The sequence below is a fragment of the Moschus berezovskii genome, chromosome 4 (genome assembly GCF_049115385.1).
Source record: "Moschus berezovskii isolate FMDL1 chromosome 4, NW_MosBer_1.0, whole genome shotgun sequence".
Classification (NCBI taxonomy): domain Eukaryota; kingdom Metazoa; phylum Chordata; class Mammalia; order Artiodactyla; family Moschidae; genus Moschus; species Moschus berezovskii.
Window position 1 is genome coordinate 97,746,843 of NC_142463.1, and position 23,119 is coordinate 97,769,961.

The following is a 23,119-nucleotide window of genomic DNA, read 5'->3' on the forward strand; positions in this document are numbered from 1 at the left end:
TGTCAGTTGCATCACTTGCAAATATTTTCTCTAAGTCTTTTCCTTTTGTTTATGGTTTCCTTTCCTGTGAAAAAGCTTTTAAGTTTGATCAGGTCCTATTTACTTTCATTTTTATTTCTATTGTCCCAGGACACTGACCTAAGAAAACATTGATATGATTTACATCAGAGAATGTTTTGCCTGTGTTTACTTCTAAGAGTTTTATGGTATCATGTTTTACATTTAAGTCTTTAAGCCATTTTGAGTTTATTTCTCTGTATGGTGAGAACATGTGTTCTAGCTTCATTGATTTACATGTGGCTGTCCAGCTCTCCCAGCACCACTTGTTGAAGAGACCGTCATTTTCCCACTGTATATTCTGGCCTCCTTTGTCAAAGATGAATTGACCACAGGTGTGTGAGTTTATTTCTGGGCTCTCTATTCTGTTTCACTAATCCACATGTCTGTTTTGTGCCAATACTATCCTGTTTTGATTACTGTAGCTTTGTAGTATTGTCTGAAGTCTGGGAGGGTTATGTCTCCTGCTTCGTTCTTTTTCTTCAGGATTGGTTTGGCAATTCTGGGTCTTTTATAGCTTCAGGATAAAATTTTAGGATTATTTGTTCTAGTTCTCTGAGAAAGGTCATGCGTAATTTGACAAGAACCACATTAAATCTTGGATTGCTTTGGGTAGTATTGCCATTTTACCAACAGTAATTCTTCCAATCCAAAAGCATGGGGTATTTTTCTATTTCTTTGAGTCCTCTTTACTTTCCTAACCTTTCATAGTTGTTAGCATATAAAATGTTTACCTCCTTGATGAGCAAACCTTAGAATTTTCAAAAGGCTGGGCTAAAAATTCCAGGGCCCTAATCACTTTTTAGCACATTTTTTTTTTCTAATAAGTTGAGAATCTGTACATTGTAAAAACTGTACAACTGTACCAGTAAACCCAAAAGAGTCAAGATTTGATCAGTAGTTTCCTTCTTGTTCTTCATTTAGAAACTCTTTTGATCTATATACTTCCATTAGGAAATATTTAGAGTCAAAGAACTCATGAGTATATGCATGTATGTGACCACATACCTGTTTGCAGGTAGAGGGTAGACCACTCGTTAACTTGAAGTGGACTGTCCTTTAGCCTTGCTGAATTCCAAGCACATCAACTGCCCAGTTGCTCAGTCATGTCCAGCTCTTTGCGGCCCCATGGACTGTAGCCCGCCAGGGTCCTCTGTCCATGGAATTTTCCAGGCAAGAATACTGGAGTGGGTTGCCATTCCCTACTCTAGGGGGTCTTCCTGACCCAGGGATTGATCCCATGTCTCTTGCATCTCCTGCATTGGCAGGCAGGTTCTTTACCTCTAGTGCCACTTGGTAAGTACAAATCTACCAAAGAGAAGTGTTTCCACTGTTTAGTTAGATATCCTCCTTTTCCAATTGTTGTTTATCTTAACGGAACTAAATGAAGTATTAAAAATAAGGAATGGTAGGAATTTTATCATCCTAAAGCAAAGAACATCCAAGATCCAATGTGGGGAAATGGTTGAACTAGTTATTCTAAGTTTGGAATGAATGACCTGAGACAGTTTGTAGGTGACAACATGTCTTCCAGTGTGGGAATTCCATTCCTGTGTGCAGGCCTCTTTTGTCCATTTAAAATAGAAAGTATAAGGAGTGTTAGTTAATCTGAACAGTGAAATATATGCACTGTAATAACACTATTGGCATAAATCATGATCTTAAAAAAGTTAACATTGAGTCAGAAGCAGAATCTGGGAATCCATGGCAAGGTCCACTTACCTTTTTCTCTTCTTCTTTTGGGTGCTCCTCTTCTTTAAGAGATTCTTTGGGTTTTTCTTTGCCTTTTGTCTTCCCTTTTCCTTTGCCTTGAGGAATACTCACTATAACAGGAATTACTGTTGGCGTATGTACTGATGGGATATTCAACATAGATTCCAAGTTAGGATCCTTATCCTCTATAAGAAGAGAAAGAGGAAAAAAACAAGTAAATTAAACTTTTATATTTGATATGTTTGTTAAATAAAATTTACATCTCAAAAATTTATACAATTTGACAACTTTTAACTTGCTAGTAGCATTTATCAGTTGTATAGGTTTCAGGGGGTAATGTAGTTGATTTGAAGATCAAAACTGTAGTTTAAAATTTTGAGGCGACTTAATACTTTGATACATTTGGTTGAGTCATTATTTCACATGTTCTTCCATCCCCATCTAGACTGTAAATGCCTAATGATAGGGCAGTAACCATCTCTTCATTTATTTGAGAAATATTTATTGATAGGCTCTTATATGTAAACGTGTGGAACAGTGAACAATAAAGGGAAAAAGACCTTAGGAAGATAAAATAGTCTAAATAAGATCTGCTCTCAAATAACTTCAAGACAAAGACATATTAAATAGGAACATAAGGGATACAAACAAGGAAATTTAGGAAAAAAAGATTATTTCTAGCTGAGAGGATAAAAGATGTTTTCTTGTAGAAGACTGATTTTATTCTGGATTTTAATGCAGAATTATAAAAGGAGAGGCAATCCATGGAGGAATTACATCAGAAACTTCTGAGCATCCCTTACATCTTGAGTTACATTTCCTGGGTTCCAGAGTAACACCCCCACCTGGATATCTTCTTACCTCTCTGGTCATTTTTCCCTCAGTCTCCTTTACTAACTCTTCTTGTTATTAAAAGTTGGTAGTCCCAGGTTTTCACTCCTTTTCTCATTAAACAACAGATATTCTCAATCCTGGTTGCCCATAATAATTATTCACAGAATTTTAAAAAATTCTCAGACTCCCACGTTGACCTACTGAGTTAGACTCTCTGGGGAGGAGGCCCTGGCATTTATAGCTGTGAAGCACCGCATGTGATGGTGATACACAGTCAGGGCTGACAACCTTTATTATCTATGTTAGATCTGAGTATCCTCTTCACTACTGGGGCTCCAGCTGTCATATGTATGCTAATGCCTCCAAAATTTACATATCTAGGCATGAGTTCTCCTCTCAGCTCCAGAGCTGTATTTCCAACTGCTTTTAGATATCACCCCTCTGCTTGTGGTACTGGAGATATTTCAAAATCAATAAGCCTCTATTCTTCCAAGCAGATAACCCTCCCTCCTATGTTCTCAACCTCAGTCAATGTCATGATCAATCATGCACTCTGTTTCTCAAGTTAGACATTGAGATCATTTGCATTTTCTCTTTTTCACTCACCCATACATCCAGCCGTTCACAGAGCCCTCACATATGCTCTCATATCCATTCCTACCACCTTAATTCAAAATCTTATTCTCTTGCTTTTTTGGGTAGTAGTTTCCTAATACCACTGTCTCCATGTGTTTCCAAACTATAATTATGTTCCTGAAATAAAATCTTTTCATATCACTTTCCTTTGCTTACTTAAAAACCTCCAGTGCTCCCTAATCTTAAAGGACACACAGTGCTCACCCATTTCCCCTCTAGTCACACTCAACTTCTCATCTTTCTATAAAGATACCGTGCTTTTTTTACACAACTGTATATTTATACCAATGGTTCTTACTGGCCAGAATTTCCTTTCCTTGTTGCTTTGTCTGGATAGTTCCTACTCAGCTATAAAGTCTCATCTCAGGTGCTATGCCTTCTCTCTCAAGTATTTTCCTGGCTGTCCCCAGTACTAGGCTTATATATAATTTTCAGCACTTATGCAGTTATCTCACTATTTATGGTTTCTCTTCCCAGTAGACAATGAGTTCTCTGAGTCGATGTAACCAGATGCCTGACTCATAGGAAGTATGGAATATCTGCAGTGAATGGCATCTAGTTGGAGGCAGCTGGAAACTCCTCCCTCTCATCCCCATCCTTTTACTCAATCAGCAAATATTTACTGAGTACCTATCACTGTGCACCATGGATTGGGTAACCAGCAATGAAAGACACAACAGGAACTTGTAATGAAATGGCAATTCAGATCAAGAGAGCCTCAGGTACTCAGTGTTGTGTGTTAAGCCTGTGTTAGAGAAAGTACAGAGCACTGCAGGAACCTAGAAGAAGGGCATTTGATGCTAAACATTTCATACAAGCTGTACTTTATATGGTCATCTTTCAACTCCACAGGGGTTGGTTCCAGGACACCCTCATGGATGCCAAAATTCTGTGGATGCTCAAGTCCCATATAAAAGGGTATAGTATTTATTTGCATAGAGAGGTGTAAGAGCAGGAGGCTGGGGTCTTTCACACTGTCCATTTCAACACCCAATCCTCTTGGTATGTGAAGGAGTCTGCTGCCTGTGAGCCTGAGCACAGGCTGTTGAAGTGCTGATATTCTTTCCCCTTGAAGAATCATCTACATCTGGCAGTGCTGAAGGCCATTTTTGGGCTTCTCTGGTGGCTCAGCTGGTAAAGAATCCACCTGCAGTGCAGGAGACCCTGATTTGATTCATGGGTTGGGAAGATCCCCTGGAGAAGGGATAGGTTACCAACTCCAGCATTCTTGGGCTAATAACAATATAAAAACGTACTGGATACATCCCATGCAGAATATTCCTAACTTTTGGGCTTCCCTGATGGCTCAGACAGCAAAGAATCTGCCTGCCATGAGGGAGACCTCGGTTTGATCCCGGGGTAGGGAAGATCCCCTGGGGGAGGGCATGGCAATCCACTCCAATATTCTTGCCTGGAGAATCCCATGGACAGAGGAGCCTGGCAGACTATAGTCCATGGGGTCACAAAGAATTGGACACGACTGAGTGACTAAGCACATGGACATTTTCCCATATACTTTAAATCATTTCCAGATTACCTATAATACTTAATACAATGTAAATGCTGTGTACATAATTATTATACTGTATCATTTAGAGAAAAATGACAAGAAAAAAAGTATGTTTATGTTCAGTATAGTCACAACTATGCAACCATCATAGGCTTAACTGTATGGTACACATCAACAGTGTAACCTTTTCTTTCAACAGTTACAGATTGCTTTTATTTAATGATGCAAAAAATACAAAATAAAACATATATTATTCAAAATACAAGTATATATATAGAAAATATAATTATAGAGAAGATATTAATTCATTCTGTCTCTTCCTCTCTCTCTCACACACACTTATGCAAACACAGTGCTAACACTCACCATAACCCTGGTTCTTCTCTCTTGATTCCCTCGGATGACGATGATGACAATGATGATCGCTATATGGTGTCTATGGTACCAGTGTGGCGAGGTGATGAGCTGTGTGGCACTGTTGGTAAGTGGCGAGGCATCAGGCTGAGTTAAGCCTTATGACAAGATGTCAGAAGGCATTCAGTCCAGATAATTGGGTTCCAATTGCAGACACTGACACTTTGGAGGAGGCTCAGTAACACTAATGTCAGGATCTCTGGAGGCTGAGGGCTGAGGATCTTCAAGTGTTGAAGGTCTAGGCTTCACAACTGCAGATGCTTTAGTTAGAATCATTGTTAGAGGAAGCTGTTTCTTCCTTCTCTATGTATCATTAAACAAGTCTTGCAGTGGTTGCAGGTATGCTGTTATACCTTGGGTGACACAGAGGCTTCAGTCCAAAAAAGGATTGTACTTGAGGATCACATCCTTTGACACTTGCACCTATTGAAAAGTCAATGCCATTTTTTCAAGTGTTCGAATTGATGGCTCTGTTTCCTTTAAATTTTCTGCATCATCACAGTCATCTGCAGAAGACTTCAGCAGATCTTCGAGTTCCTTGTTGCTGCTGCTACTGCTAAGTCACTTCAGTCCTGTCTGACTCTGTGTGACCCCATAGACGGAAGCCCACCAGGCTCCCCCATCCCTGGGATTCTCCAGGCAAGAACACTGGAGTGGGTTGCCATTTCCTTCTCCAATGTGTGAAAGTGAAAGTGAAGTCGCTCAGTTGTGTCCGACCCTTAGCGACCCCATGGACTGCAGCCTACCAGGCTCCTCCATCCATGGGATTCTCCAGGCAAGAGTACTAGAGTGGCTTGCCATTGCCTTCTCCTCCTTGTTGCTAAAGATCCCTTATCTTCTTCTATATGTTCTTCGACATCATCCTAGACCATGTCAGAGGAGGCAGTCCCCTCATCTTCCGTTGCAACATTTGAGATATTTGATGATTTCTCCATCAATAGTGGGGGAGTCATTGAGACCATCAACCATCTCATTCCATAATGGCTTCAAACACGCACTGACTGTCTCAGGCTTCAGGGTACCTACCGACTCTGCAATAAACACAGTTCAAACCACCACTGGGGAGCTCTTCCGTAAATCCATGATGCTGCAGTCCAGGTTAGCACCAAGGACAGCATGAATCTCCCCCAAGGTAAAGTGGATGTAAGTTGCCTTAATGTCCTTGATGATGCCTTGATTGAGTGGCTGTAATGGCAACCCACTCCAGTACTCTTGCCTGGAAAATCCCATGGATGGAATAGCCTGGTAAGCTACAGTCCATAGGGTCACAGAGTCAGACATGACTGAGTGACTTTACTTTTACACTTTCTTTCAGCAGTGATGCAGCACTAGGAGGCAGGAACATCATTTCCACTTTCTTGTCAATGAGGCAGAGAAATTCAGTTGGTTGGGAGCATTGCCAATTAAGAGGAACCTCTTGAATGGCAGCCCCTTCGCTTCGAGGTATTTCTTTGCTTCAAGAATGAAGCCTTGGAGGAACTATTCCAAGAACAAGAATTCTGTCACCCAAACTTTCCTGTTGTGCTGCCAGAGCACAGGCAGACAATTTTTGTTTTTGTTCTTCCAGGCCCAGGAGTTGTTTGCTTATAGACTAGGCTTGATCATGTTATCTGCTGTATTGCCACACAGCCCCAGAGTAAGGTGAGCTTTCTGGGCCTTGAACCCCAGGGTTTACCTGGAAACGTTACAGATGTAGATATGATTGGGCATCTTCTTCCAGAATAAGCCTGTTTTGTCACAACTGAAGACTTGCTCTGGAAGGTGAATTTCCTCTTCTGTGAGTTTCTCGAGGTCTTCTGGAAACACTGATGCTGCTTTGGGATCGGCTGATATTGATTGTTCAATGACCTTTAAGTTTTTGAGGGACCTTTAACACTCTCCTACCTAAGCAGCCATCTCTTAAGACCCTTAAACCCCTTCCTCCTGCTCTCCTCACCATCCCCACAGCACTGCTCACAGAGGCTATGTGCTCTTTCATCCATAATTTTGCTACCCCCAGGGACATGCTTCACGCCATGGCCCTTAGCTACACACAAAATGCTTTGTCTTTACAAACACTTTATCATGAACCAGAGAGATCATTTTTGCATTGTAGGGGCAGCTCTGACACTTCTATGAATTTCAGCTTCTTTCTACATTACTGTGAGAATGTTCCATTTGTTCTTAGTGACCTTACATCCCACTTCAGCCAGGCACATGTCACTTTTTAAAAGATCTAAAGATTTGCATTTTATTGTTGAGAGATAGCATTTTGTGCTCCCTCTTGGCCTTTGTGGGATTGTTTTGACCACTTAATTGCTATTGGAAGCCATTTTTCACTGAAACCAAGCATGCACACATAACATCTGTATCAAACAAACAAAATGCCAGAAGAACAATGCTCATACAATGAGCCCTGGAGAGACTGTGGATCTGTAATGTGGTCAGAGGTCACAGTAGGGTGGGCCTACACATCCCATCATTCACCTGACTTCAGCACAGTGCTCGGCATATGGCCAATCTGGGGACAAAGTTTTGCTCTTTGAAATTTTCTTGAATTTTTTTAAAGAATATTTTAAACCTGAGGTTGGTCAAATCTATGAATACAGAACCCATGATTATGGGATAAGGAGGCCTGACTATACTGTGCAATTGTTTTTCTACAAATGTGCCACACTTTTATATTACTAAGATTTTGTACATGCTGCTCCTGGTATAGAATTCCCTTCCTTTGATTCTTTGCCTAAGCAAGTTCCACTCACCTCCAAAGACTCAGTTCACATGAGTGAAGCATTTCTTAGAGCAAGTAACCTGTAAGCTGAGTCCTGAAGTGTGGGAGGAAGTTCACTGTTGAAAGTGGTGGTATATATTGCAAGAGGAAGAGTTCTGAACAAGGGGCACATCATGGGCAATTGGTCAGAGATAAGAGATAACATAAATCATCAAGGAACTGAAAGACACAAAAAGCATAGGGGAGCCAAGTTGTGGAGATAATACAAAAGGCCCATTGACAGATGAATGGTTCGAGTGTGATGTACACTTACAATGGAACACTATTCAGTCTTTAAAAAGAAGGACATTCTGTAATGTGCAACACTGTGGATGATCCTTGAGCACATTATGCTAAGTGAAATAAAGTGAAACTCACTCAGTCGTGTCTGACTCTTTGTGACCCCATGGACTATACAGTCCATGGAATTCTCTAGGTCAGAATACTGAAGTGGCTAGCCTTTCCCATCTCCAGGGGATCTTCCCAATCCAGGGATCCAAACCAGGTTTCCCGCATTGTGGGCTGATTTTTCACCAGCTTAGCCACAAGGGAAGTCCAGGAATACTGGAGTGGGTAACCTATCCCTTCTCCAGGGGATCTTCCCAACCCAGGAATCAACCAGGGTCTCCTGCATTGCAGGTGGATTCTTTACCAACAGAGCTATCAGGGAAGCCCTGCTGCTGCTGCTAAGTCACTTCAGTCGAGTCCGACTTGTAGCGACCCCATGGACTGCAGCCTACCAGGCTCCCCCATCCATGGGATTTTCCAGGCAAGAGTACTGGAGTGGGTTGCCATTGCCTTCTCCATCAGGGAAGCACTGCTGCTGCTGCTGCTGCTGCTGTGTCTCTTCAGTCTGTCCGATTCGTAGTGACTCCATGGACTGCAGCCTACCAGGCTCCTCCGTCCATGGGGTTCTCCAGGCAAAACCCTAGCCAGTCACAAAAAGACAAGCACTGCCCTGATTCTGCTTATGTGAAGTATCTAAAATAGCTGAATTCACAGAACTAAAGAGTAGAATGGTGGTTGCCAGGGCCTGAGGAGAGAAGGAAATTGGAAGCATAAAGTAGTGTCATCATCAATGGGCGTAACATTTCAGCTAAGCATGAATAAGCTTTAGAGAGCTGTGCATACAGAATTAAAATGTGAGAATTGGATTGAAAATTTGTTTAGCCATTAGTAGATAAATGTTCTTAAATATTAATATTGTATGCATCCTTAAGGAATGTATAAATTTTTTTTACAAAGACCCATGCCTTCAACTTTTAAAAAATATACAGGAATTAAAACAATACTTCTTATCTACTCTATAAACATTTTCAAATGCAATACCTATAACCTAAAATGAAGAACATCTGTATTAAATGGAAAGATTACATATTAATTTAAGGATTCATTGAGAATAAGGAAATCACTTAAATAGCAGCAGTATAGTTGATAGTAGAATGTAAATATCTCAATGTAAAAAATTGATAACCTTGTTCAGAAAGGGTGTGGTTAGTGATTGTATGTGATCGTAGATTTTAATACATAATTTGCTAGGCACCAAATGACTTCTCCAAATGAATTAAAAATAAAATACAAAATTCAAGGTCAAAACCCAAATAAAAGCAAAACTACTAACAAATTTAATTCACTAAGGGACTACAATATTTGGCAGGGGTCGCGGAGAGTCGGACACAACTGAGCGACTGAACTGAACTGAACTGAAGAAACGCGGATTAATGATCCATAGGAATCCTGCTCTAGAGAAATGGATCTACATGGTCAGGCAGATAATTGACCACAGAGATTCCCACACAGTGTAAGGAAACACAGCATCGGGACTACCTTTTGATTTTATAAAGTTTTCTTTTTTTAACATCTTGTGGATAGATCCCTATAAAATGCCTGAGAACCCACAAGTTCTCCTAATTGGTTCTTGGTAAAGTGACAGGTTACTTTGCGGTTTGTAAGGAAATAGCTTCCAGTTGGAGAAGTTGTTTACTGAGAGTAGGGTAAATAAATCCTTCAAGATGTTTAGTGAATGGCTCCTTTAAGACTAATGTTCTGAGGCACAGTGAGAAGTTCCACAAACACAGGACTCAAAGAAATATTATTCTGTGGAACATCAAGAGGATTCCTCAGCCAATCATGCTATTTTTGTCACCACCTAACAGACTGATTTCCATGGGCTAGTTCACAAAGATAACTTATATGTACGTATGTATGTGCGGTTACATGGGAGATTATACGTATGATAAACGCTGTTTAAAATGCCAAACCACTGTTATTTTCTGTGTATGAAAGATTATGTGTGTACATACATGTGTACACACACATATATATGTCCACACACAAATATTCCCACTGCTCAGGAAATGAGGGGCATTAAATCAGAACATGTTTATCAACAAGTGAGAAGATGGATGATGGGCAGCTGCTCTTGGTCAAGGGACCTTTATCCTTCTGTTGTGTTTAATTCACCTGGCGCTAGTCCACTTGATCCATAGTAACTTATTGAGAGGCAGATTCCATTTTCCAAGGTGGCAGAAAAAGATCCAAACTTGCTGATGGCTTTATTATCTTCATTTGATTCTTCTAAAAGATAAAAATTGAATCAAGGACATTTTTGTTTTATCAAAAAAAAAGTAAGCAAAATTCAGTGAGACGTGGAAATCATCTAAATATGTTTAAAACAAGGATATGATTAAGTAAATTATGATATATATATACACCAATGAATTATTATGAAATCATTAAAAAATTGTTTGTAGAGGATATTTAATGAATAGGAAACTGCTCATTATACCTTGGAGAAGTGAGAGGCTACCACTCCAGTATTCTGGCCTGGAGAATTCCATGGACTGTAGAGTCCATGGAGTTGCAAAGAGTCGGACATGACTGAGCGACTTTCACTTTCACATCATGATAAAGAAAGAAAGACAGATACTGTGAATAGTGGTTACTTCTGGGGTGGTAGACTTATGAGCAACTGTCATCTTTTAAAAATATTCCTATATTTCCTAATTTTTATACTAACCATGTATTTTTATATCTGGCAAAACAAAGAAAAGCCATTCAAATTTTTTTTTATTTTTGGGCACATTCATACTTGTCAAACACTGTATTCTTACCTCGAATTTATAAAATACTGTGACCGTAACTAAATTTGTTAGCAAGATTTAGTTACTGATTTTCTTACTTATTATTAACTTGTGTTCAAAGCATTTTATTAATTAACTCATCTTCGTTTGCAGGTATAACCCACACTGGGTGAGAAGCAGTTGATTCCTCCAGGTAAAGGAGCCTGGAGACATTAAACAGTGTTATCAGGAAGTTTCATGGTGTATGATCAACGGACATCCATTTGGAACTCTCACCCACGAGCAGATAGAGATGCTCATGGCCAAATTTAGGATTTTTTTCTTGTCCTTTCAACCTGAGAAACCTGAGACTACAGAGAGAATGAAGCGATAAGAGCACGGATAGAAACCCCATCACTTGCAATCAATGTTGCAGAGAAGCCAAGCCTTCAAGTAGGAGTTGATTAATGAGGACCTGACTCCTAGAGACTGCCCATGGTATAGTGCATAAAATAAAATTCAGGCCAGGATGGATACTGCAAACTCAGTGTTACGACATAAACATCACCAGGCGAGGTAGCCTGCGTGTCAGCTGGAATCAAAAGCTGGGTTCCCAGAGGAGGCAAAACCAAGGAAGCAGCCCACGATAGATCAGTTATGTGTACAATGTGCTATATATACACAATATATTACGGAAAATGTATACACAGAAGATAGCAAAACGTTTCCGTTATCATCTGGAAAAATTACACGTGCTACCTGCCGGGGATACCTGTGTTTCTGCTAGGTGGATGCGGCTGACCTATTGAAATATTAATACACTACCGCAAAGATGCAGCTGTTTACCTGCTTCAGAGTTTTGTTCTTCTCTTTCTTCTTTCTCATCTTCTGAAGGATAACCCCCTCCTTTTTTCTCCTTTTCCACAACTGTCCTAGGGTCTCTTAAGTGAATTAAAAAATTGTGCTTGTCCTTTTTCACTTTCACTTTGATAAATGTTGGACCTGGGGAAGAATCATGGGATAGAAAGTGGGCTGATGGTGATGCCCCATTAAACTCTGTGATAAAACCTCTAAATAATGCAGCCAATTTACATAATAGCTAAAATAACTGGATATCAGAGGCAGGGCCCCAAGCTCTGTGCTCCAGAAGACCAAACCAGGAATTTGTTCTAAATTTACAGTACGTGCTTGGTTTCTGAGACAATACTGTCTGTTGTAATTAACATTATTAAGTAATGATTTGTTTATTGCAGTTACTATCACTTTCCAATCCTATAGCAATATTTTCACATCATGGAATGTTTGTCTCAGTATGTCTAGCTAACCTCGAGGTGGCCTGTGCCTTGCAGAGGCTATTATGACAGAAGAGAGTGAAGTCTGAAGATGCAAACATGGTGCATACATGAGCTCCTGGGGGCACATCACTACCCTCACCCATCACAGTCAGGAGGGCAAGGCCCCACAGTGATCTGAAATGAGCTAATATCTTCCAAGCCATTAACCAGCTGCTGTCAAATGGTACCTTTTTCAAATGTTGTCTTTTCTACTTCAATCTGCCCTCCATCAGAAGGATACAGATAATAATTTGTTCCTGAGATTCGCACGGGTATTTCTCCCATGTTGTATCCATGAAACTAGAAGAGAAAACATCACGCTCTGAATGTGGAATGGCCATTGACAAAGATTAGGTCATCCGTATGAGCCAGTTCAAGTTGCCATAAGCCTTATTTTTGCTAAAGGATTTGTCTATCACTTTTTAGATTCAGAGGCCAGTGTCCATAACAAGCAGAATTAAAGGAGGCTCATGATTTTGAACTCTGTTCATTGGGTTATCTTCATAATACCATAGGAAGAGAAATCAATTTCTTTCATTGGCTATTAACTTTCTGTTTAAAGTGAACTATATATTGAGGAATATTAATAACTTTACACTTTAGAAGGTCATGTGTTGAAGACTTCTCCGACTGTGTGGCTAATAGTGTCCAAGTGACACTGATTACACACTCAAGCTTGAGAACAGCTGGCTCAGCGTAACTAGAAAGGGTGAGGCCTATTGCTTTTCCCCTCATTTTTGCCCATTAGGTTTTTCTCATAAACCTGCTTGAGGGAGAGACTGGAAATGTTTTATAAAAGCTACAGGCAAGAAATGTGGGTGCCTACAGAGAGATAACCCAATGCCCTCAGCAAGTCCAGTCATCTAAGTCACATAAAACCAACCTCTGTGTCCTCAGGACACTATGGGGCCTTCACAGGAGAGACTACCGCCCTCATATCCCCTGCTTTAGCTCCTCTAAATCCCTAGATAATAGGATCTCATGCACATTTCCAGAGTTGTTTTATACATGCTAAAACTCCCACTAAACAGAAGAAATTAACTACTTGATGACAATAAGCACAGTAGCCCCCCAGACCTATTGACATCTAAGGATTGATAGTTAATCCCTGTGACTCTGTTTCCCCTGAGACCTATTACCTCACCATCAACTAGAGAATTGTGCACAGCTGATCATGTAGCGTGGGACTCCCCTCCCTCACTTGACCTTTATATCTGCTGTCCTGAAACCCACTGGGGAGTCAGCTGCTTTGAGTCCAGGACTCTCTGCTTGGCACCCTGTGATAAATGCTGCACTTGCCTTCACAACAACCCCGGTGTAAGTAGATTGGCTTTACTGTGTGTGGGTAAGTGGACCCAAGCTCGGTTTGGTAAAATTTTGACCTATCACAGTTGCTTATTTACATATACCAAAATGAATGCTTTTGTGCAAAAATTCCATCTAGAAACCTAGCTTCATGGCACTCAAGAAAAACTGGCCTGAGGGTGTTGCTGTCTTGCCAATTGGCTGCAAAGAAGGTTCCAGGTATCAGAGGGTAGATTGCATGTGTGAGATCACCCATACTGGCAGAAACCCCAAGGGCTCTCCGATGGCAGTGAAGACTGAAAGCCTTGTTTCCACCGAAGCTGAATTTTTCCCCAAACAATTAGGAATAACCCAAAGGGGCTTTTTAGAAAATTGATTCTACCGGGTAAACTATCTCAGGTTCTGGTTCCTGGAGGGACTCCTCTGATACTTCTGGGATCTTCAATTGCTCTTCTTTCAATTTCTCCTTCATAAAAGATTTTTTCTTGAAAGTCTTACTATCTTCTTTTTCTAGTTTTTCCTTGCCTTTCTTTTTAACAGCCTCCTTACTCTTCTTTTCTGCTTTTTTTTCTTCCTTTAAGCGTTCCTCTTCAGCTAACCGATCTTGTTCTTCTTTCCAGGCCTGTAAACACATTTAAAACATTTAATAGGATTTTGAAACAAATCTGATCCCATTCAGGTTCACTTTGGAGAACATTTTACATGAATTTTTATAACCTATGTCTCTGATGGATCAAAATACTGAACTGGAGACCGTCGTACAATCCTTGATTCTCTCACTGCAGCCTCTTCACTCACCTCTGTTGCAGGTTTTTTTTTTTTTAAAACTTAAGGTCTCTCTTTATCTTTAACCTGAACTACTGCATCAGCCTCTTAGCTGGTTTCCCTGCCTCCTATATTTTCCATATGAGTCAAATCCCCAATTTAGGTTCTAAATAATCAGCAATATGATAGACTAGATGTTCAAAGAAACATTCCTAGAATAATGTATTTCAAAAATGATAAGGTATTAAATCATCATTGTAATATAACATATAATACTGTGTATCAACTAAATTTAAAAAGTCAACATAACCTTAATAGTGATGCTTGTTAAAAACAACATAAAAGCTTATAATTTCAATCATCTTAGACATAAACATTTTAGATAAAATACTATCAGATCAAATCTAGTTGTTTATTAAAATAATAATATGAAAAACTGGTGTAATAATTTTCATCAATAATGGACATAAAGATGGACCCAGGAGCTTACTAAAAATTAAAATTCCTAGGTTCTACTCCCAAAGATCAGTTATGATGGAACAAAAACATACATATTTTAACTCTCTCGTCTTCCAGAGATACTTAAGCAATTATGGCACGTGTGGTTTTGTAGGATAAGGACTAAACTTTAGGAAATGCTGAAGGGAAGTTTGTTTTAGAAATGCAGAGGTTATTCATACTGTTAAATCAATGTCCTTAATTCAATGTATCTCCTAAATAAGGGAAAAAGCCCCAAAGATATTAGTTTCAATACCAACAGGTACTTTAAAATTTAGTATAAGCAGCAAACATATATTTTGTCATGTAATTTATCTTTACCATTAATACCAAGAAGCCAGGGAGGCTCTCCAGTATTAACCAACAATATTTTGAGGGTAATTGCACACTGATGGAGATGGGAAATCAGCTCCTCCCTACCCAGTGTATAAGCGGACAACAAAGCTAGTGGAATTAAAATAGCGGTACTTGTATAGGAATAAATAAGTGGGTGACTGAAACAGAATTCAGCATTCAAAAATGGATCAAAATATCTTCACATTGGGATTAGATTTTCAGCATATGAATTTCAAAGGACACAAACACTAAACACTCCAGTGTTCAGAAGAGCTTAGAATATGTCTTTTATCATTTTATAGGGATTTTTAAAAGCAGATTAAAAAATATGTGACATATCAACATTCCAATTTAGTTTAAGGGGTGGGGATTAATATTACATTTAATCAAATGGTACTAGTAAAATGACAGTCCATCTGGGCAAAGAAAAATTAAGATACATTACACTACAACAATGTATTTCAGATCATTTCTAATGATCTCTGAATATGAAAAGCGTATCTATGAAAATATTCTAAGAGAGTGCATGAAAATTAACATAAACTCGGGGTAGAATCAACCTGATGGAATCAAAAGCATAGAAGTCCTAAAAACATTTTTAAAAATGACAGATATTTTAAAAACTTTTTTATTTGATAAGCTATAATATACATTCACAAAGAGCACAGATTCTAAGTGAACATCTGAATGAATTATCACCAAGTAAGCACTGCTGTGGGCTTCCCTGATGGCTCAGCAGGTAATCTGCCTGCAAGGCAGGAGACACAGAAGATGCAGGCTCGATTCCTGGGTTGGGAAGATCCCCTGGAGGATGAAAATGGCAACCCACTCCAGTATTCTTGCCTGAAAAATTCCATGGACAGCGGAGCCTGGCAGGGGGCTCCTGTGACTCCATGTGACCATGGAGTCACAAAGAGTCAGACATGACAGAGCGACTGACACATGTATGTAAGCACTCCTATAAAACTATCACCAGGTCAAGGATAGATGAGCTCTAGCTCCCCAGAAGCCCCTTTCATTCTCCTCAACCACTACCCACTTGGACTGCCCCAAAGGCAACCATTATCCTAGTTTTTAATATGTTAGTTTTTAGCTTTGAAATTTAAAATTTTCTATAAATGAAATCTTATATGATGTATCGATATATATAGTCTTTTAACTTTCTCTTCTTTTTCTTAATATGATGTTTGTGAGATTCATACATATTTCTGTAAGCTATAGGCCATTTACAGAGCTGTATAGTATTTCATCACATGAGTAAACCATTCTAGACTTTCTGCTGATGGATATTTGAATTGTTTCCAGTTTGGGAGAGTTAAAAACAACACTGCAAGAACAATTGTGTCTGGATGTCTTGGTGCACCCATGCATGCATAAGTATATCAGGTTTATACTTAGGAGTGAAATTATTAGGTTAAAGAGAAATCTTATGTCTAACTTTAGTAGTTATGCCCAATTTTCCAAAGTGAAAGTACCAACTTATACTTCAGCAGTATAGGAGAATTTGCTTTACTTCACATTCTTGCCAAAATCTGGCAGTGTCTTCTAAATTTTGACCAAAAATGAATGATTTGACTATGTAAAAGTTGAGTGTTTCTGTATATAAAAAATTGGCATTTATTAATAAGGAAATTGTTTTATAAGTTAAGGTACATCCAAATCATAGACTAATATAATACTAGGAAGATAAGTTAGATCTCTCCATACTGTCTGGAAGAGATATTCAGGATGTATTGATAGGAGAAAAAAGTACGTGGCAGAGTTAAAAAAATACATATATATCAAACCTAAACCAAAACCAAACATGAAAACTTTCTTTACATTTGTGCATGCATGCTTGTATGAGCATAGAACAAACCAAACTTTTACTACTTCTGATTTCAGGAGTTTACGCTAGCCAGGTTAAGTTAAGGTTTCTTGTAAAAGCACGTATTACTTTTGTAATTAAAAATCTCAATAAAAATGCAAACAAAAACAAACCACTGCCTCAGAAGCAGCAAGTATACCAACTATGCACAAGGGGCACCGCCCTGGATTTTGGCAGAGTTCCCTAAAGGTTTATCATCTGGTGGAGGAGTGAGCTTGGTGGAGAGACTGTTATTTCATTGAAGATTCAATTACCTGAGAGTTTAGCAAAAAGATCATTTCCTGTAATACTACACAAATGCTCTACACAAAATAATTTTGAACCTGTAATTTGTCAGTGTCATTTGTCTTTCTTTGGATTACCTTGAGAGAGCCTTCTAAAATAAAATGAATCTTTTCCTTCTCTTTTTCTTTGTCTTTCTCTTGCTCTGATATTTCTGTTTTGCTCATTCCTTTGTTACCTATAACCAGAGAAAATTAAACTTCTTGGTAAAACTCTCTAATTTTCATAGAAGGACCAAACATTGAGTTGTAGGAGAGCCCTATTCACTCATATCTGAATTCTTTTTTTTTTTGGTCATCTCTAGAGTGGACATCTGAAGTAGAAATGAACTCTTTTAGGGATGAACAACTCTCCATCAGTGGAGGCAGTGCATTCCATTCTCAATGTGTTGAGATTTTGAAGCTTTTATTGAGCTGGACTTTCACTAGAGTTTTAATCTAATTAATCTTAATTTAACCCCTTAAAACCACACAGGACAAATTTATCTTTTCCTTCCATACTGAAGCCCTCCTCTTGCCATTACAGTTATTTTGTGGTGAAGATTTACATCTGTCCTGACTTGAGAGGCCTCAAATACCTACCAGGTGTATTCCAACTCTGATTTCAAATTGACCATTTTCTGAATTTAGTCCACAGACAACTAGATAATTACTGAGCTTTCGGTTCTGCTCAGAAGCAGAATAAAGAAAAGGCAGTCAACCCACAATCCTTGGTACTACCAGATAAGCATGACCTAGATACAACTGTAAGGGCAGCCCTACCTGTCTTATATAGTCCCATCAAGTATTCTAATTACTTAGTGCTGTCCTGTGCTGCTTCACCTGGAAGAAGGAGGAAGTGATGGAACCATTTTGGTGAAAGGTGAATTGTTGACTTGGTTTGCCAAGTTTTATATTAGAATCAAGTCAAGCACAAATTCCTCTGGTATTTTATAGAAGTTGCTAAAACTTAGGAAATTATACAGTTTTGCTTCTTTATGGGAAATTACTCTCAACTTAGTTACCAGAAATAATGAATAGTAATTACACAGAGTTCATTCCCTTTGTCTGAACCCAGTAAAATATCTTTATTTTCCAGATGAATTACATCAACATTTCACTCATTGATCAAGTATCCTTTTTCTTCTTGTCACCTTATTCTCTCTGCTTGACAGCATCAACACCAAGAAAATAAACAACAAAAATGTATATTGATGCAACATCCCATCTAATCCATGTCACAGGCCCCCAAGAAATCATTTTCCCTTCATTTGTTATTCTAACCTTCCCAGTTAGTATTAGGACTCTTCTGTTTACTCTTACAAGGAAGGTCTTGTTTTATTCTCACTTCGGAAGCCATCATTATTCTTACAGAGACATACTGTCTCTGAATTTACCTCATGTATTGCCAACAAACCTTAGACAGGCGAACCTATCAAGCCCACCAGAATAAAGACATTTGGCAGTTCCCTAACATCACATTTAATCTGAACAGATTGAATCTTTCAAATCTGGCAGGAAGTGCGGTCAATATAAGACAAGTGTCAAATCAAAATAAGACAAATATTCTCATCATATTTAGAAAGCAGCTATTCTATTTTACAGGGAAAATGAAGAGTCACAGAAATGTTGTGGACAACTCTTTAATCCTGAAATAGTCACAGACTTCATTTAATTAGCGAACAGCAGAATGTCTTGGGACTTTATATCTAAATTAAATTGGTTACTTACTTTTAGATTTTTTAATAGAATAAATTTTGCTAGTAGAAGAAACTTTGGTACCAGCAGAAGATTTTATTTCCAGCTCATACTTGGTTTTATTGATTTCATCAGACATTTTAGTTTCCTGATATAGAGCTTCTTCTTCTATGATCCAATCTTGAATGGATTTTGCAACAAGTTCCAAATAATTTCTAAAAAAGGAAAAGATCAGCAGGTGACAACTGAGTTAACAGGCAGCCCAAATGGTAAACAATTTGCCTGCAATTCAGGAGACCAGGGTTCAATCCCTGGGTTAGGAAGATCCTCTGGAAAAGGGAATGGTGATCCACTCCCGTATTCTTGCTTGGGGAATCCCACTGACAGAGAAGCCTGGTGGGCTATAGTCCATGGGGTCACAGAGTCAGACATGACTGAGCAACTGACATTTCACTTCAAAATCTAAGTGCATAAGATACTGATTGGCAAATGAACTTTTCAAAAATTAACTGATTCTAAACTGCCCATGTAACAAACATAATATAGAGATATATGCCAGAATATATTTTGTATACTCATGTATAAATATTCAATTAACATATGAAAAATATTCAACTTACTTCATGATTAAAGACCTACAAAATTAAAAATTAGATCAGTTCAGTCGCTCAGTCATGTCTGACTCTTTGCGATCCCATGAATCACAGCATGCCAGGCCTCCCTGTCTATCACCAACTCCTGGAGTTCACTCAAACTCATGTCCATCGAGTTGGTGATGCCATCCAGCCATCTCATTCTCTGATGTCCCCTTCTCCTCCCGCCTCCAATCCCTCCCAGCATCAGAGTCTTTTCCAGTGAGTCAACTCGTCGCATGAGGTGGCCAAAGTATTAGAGTTTCAGCTTTAGCATCAGTCCTTCCAATGAACACCCAGGATTGATCTCCTTTAGAATGGACTGGTTGGATTTCCTTGCAGTCCAAGGGACTCTCAAGAGTCTTCTCCAGCACCACAGTTCAAAAGCATCAATTCTTTGGCGATCAGCTTTCTTCACAGTCCAACTCTCATATCCATACATGACCACTGGAAAAATCATAGCCTTGATCAGATGGACCTTTGTTGGCAAAGTAATGTGCTATCTAGGTTGGTCATAACTTTCCTTCCAAGGAGTAAGCATCTTTTAATTTCATGGCTGCAATCAGCATCCGCAGTGATTTTGGAGCCCAAAAAAAAATAGTCTGAAACTGTTTCCACTGTTTCCCCATCTATTTCCCATGAAGTGATGGGACCAGATGCCATGATCTTTGTTTTCTGAATGTTAAGCTTCAAGCCAACCTTTTCACTCTCCTCTTTCACTTTAATCAAGAGGCTTTTTAGTGCCTCTTCACTTTCTGCCATAAGGGTGGTGTCATCTGCATATCTGAGGTTATTGATATTTCTCCCGGCAATCTTGATTCCAGCTTGTGCTTCTTCCAGCCCAGTGTTCCTCATGATGTACTCTACATAAAAGTTAAATAAGCAGGGTGACAATATACAACCTTGACATACTCCTTTTCCTATTTGGGACCAGTCTGTTATTCCATGTCCAGTTCTAACTGTTGCTTCCTGACCTGCATACAGGTTTCTCAAGAGGCAGGTCAGGTGTCCTTTTCATTATAGGGGACTGGAATGAAAAAGTAGGAAGTCAAGAAACACCTGGAGTAACAGGCAAATTTGGCCTTGGAGCACGGAATGAAGCAGGGCAAAGGCTAATAGAGTTTTGCAAAGAGAACGTGCTGGTCATAGCAAACACCCTCTTCCAACAACACAAGAGAAGACTCTACACATGGACATCCCCAGATGGTCAACACCAAAATCAGATTGATTATATTCTTTGCAGCCAAAGATGGAGAAGCTCTATACAGTTAGCAAAAACAAGACCAGGAGCTGACTGTGGCTCAGATCATGAACTCCTTATTGCCAAATTCAGACTTAAATTGAAGAAAGTAGGGAAAACCACCAGACCATTCAGATATGACCTAAATCAAATCCCTTATGATTATACAGTGGAAGTGAGAAATAGATTTAAGGGACTAGATCTGATAGATAGAGTGCCTGATAAACTATGGACGGAGGTTTGTGACATTGTACAGGAGACAGGGACCAAGACCATCCCCATGGAAAAGAAATGCAAAAAAACAAAATGGCTGTCTGAGGAGGCCTTACAAATAGCTGAGAAAAGAAGAGAAGCGAAAACCAAAGGAGAAACGGAAAGATATAAGCATCTGAATGCAGAGTTCCAAAGAATAGCAAGGAGAGATAAGAAAGCCTTCCTCAGCGATCAATGCAAAGAATTAGAGGAAAACAACAGAATAGGAAAAACAAGAGATCTCTTCAAGAAAATTAGAGATACCAAGGGAACATTTCATGCAAAGATGGGCTCGATAAAGGACAGAAATGGTATGGACCTAACAGAAGCAGAAGAGATTAAGAAGAGATGGCAAGAATAGACAGAAGAACTGTACAAAAAAGATCTTCACGACCAAGATAATCACGAGGGCATGATCACTGACCTAGAGCCAGACATCTTGGAATGTGAAGTCATGTGGGTCTTAGAGAGCATCACTACGAACAAAGCTAGTGGAGGTGATGGAATTCCAGTTGAGCTATTTCAAATCCTGGAAGATGATGCTGTGAAAGTGCTGCACTCAATATGCCAGCAAATTTGTAAAACTCAGCAGTGGCCACAGGACTGGAAAAGGTCAGTCTTCATTCCAGTCCCAAAGAAAGGGAATGCCAAAGAATGCTCAAACTACCGCACAGTTGCACTCATCTCACACGCTAGTAAAATCATGCTCAAAATTCTCCAAGCCAGGCTTCAGCAATATGTGAACCGTGAACTTCCAGATGTTCAAGCAGGTTTTAGAAAAGGCAGAGGCACCAGAGATCAAATTGCCAACATCCGCTGGATCATGGAGAAAGCAAGAGAGTTCCAGAAGAGCATCTATTTCTGCTTCATTGACTATGCCAAAGCCTTTGACTGTGTGGCTCACAATAAACTGTGGAAAATTCTGAAAGAGATGGGAATACCAGACCACCTGACCTGCCTCTTGAGAAAAATTAGATATTTCCATCCAAACCAAAGATTAATGCTTGATAATACCAAAAGTTGATGACAATTTGGAGAAACAGTCATTCTTAGCACTATTAATTATAGAATAATATGGTAAAATGTCTTTATACGGCAATTTTATAGCACAATACGTACCATCTGAATTGACCACCAGCTAACTGACTCACTGGATTAGTTGAAACACTGTAGTCTTGCTATAAACTTATCAGGCTTGTGAATACCCACATCCTAAATACTACACCCTAAGCTGATTGTGCATTTATGTATATGTCAGCATCTTACTGACCTGGAAAAGGTCAGTTTTCATTCCAATCCCAAAGAAAGGCAATGCCAAAGAATGCTCAAACTACCGCACAATTGCACTCATCTCACATGCTGGCAAAGTAATGCTCAAAACTCTCCAAGCCAGGCATCATCAGTATGTGAACCGTGAACTTTCAGATGTTCAAGCTGAATTTAGAAAAGGTATGGGAACCAGAGATCAAATTGTCAACATCTGTGGGATCACTGAAAAAGTGAGAGTTACAGAGAACATCTACTTCTGCCTTATTGACTATGCCAAAGCCTTTGACTGTGTGGATCACACCAAATGGTAGAAAATTCTTAAAAAGATGGGAATACCAGACCACCTGACCTACCTCTTGAGAAATCTGTATGCAGGTCAAGAAGCAACAGTTAGAACAGAACATGGAACAACAGACTGGTTCCAAATCAGGAAAGGAGTATGTCAAGTTTGTATATTGTCATTATGCTTATTTAACTTATATGCAATGTACATCATACGAAATGCTGGGCTGGATGAAGCACAAGCTGGAATCGAGACTGCCAGGAGAAATATCAATAACCTCAGATATGCAGATGACACCACCCTTATGGCAGAAAGTGGAGAGAAACTGAAGAGCCTCTTGATGAAAGTGAAAGGGGAGAGTGAAAAAGTTGTCTTAAAACTCAACATTCATAAACCTAAGATCAT

The 23,119-nt window shown here is 39.2% G+C and overlaps 1 protein-coding gene across 1 annotated transcript in view; it reads right to left on the bottom strand.

Moving 5' to 3' along the window:
- SPAG17 (sperm associated antigen 17) overlaps positions 1-23,119 on the bottom strand; it is a 269,667-nt gene that overhangs the window by 97,225 nt on the left and 149,323 nt on the right. Inside the window, exons 19-25 of the mRNA XM_055403672.2 lie at positions 19,072-19,253; positions 17,443-17,540; positions 13,997-14,236; positions 12,498-12,609; positions 11,822-11,977; positions 10,377-10,490; positions 1,780-1,955 (exon numbers count right to left, since the gene is read on the bottom strand). Coding sequence (XP_055259647.2) covers positions 1,780-1,955; positions 10,377-10,490; positions 11,822-11,977; positions 12,498-12,609; positions 13,997-14,236; positions 17,443-17,540; positions 19,072-19,253 — 1,078 coding nt within the window. The remainder of the gene's footprint in view (positions 1-1,779; positions 1,956-10,376; positions 10,491-11,821; positions 11,978-12,497; positions 12,610-13,996; positions 14,237-17,442; positions 17,541-19,071; positions 19,254-23,119) is intronic.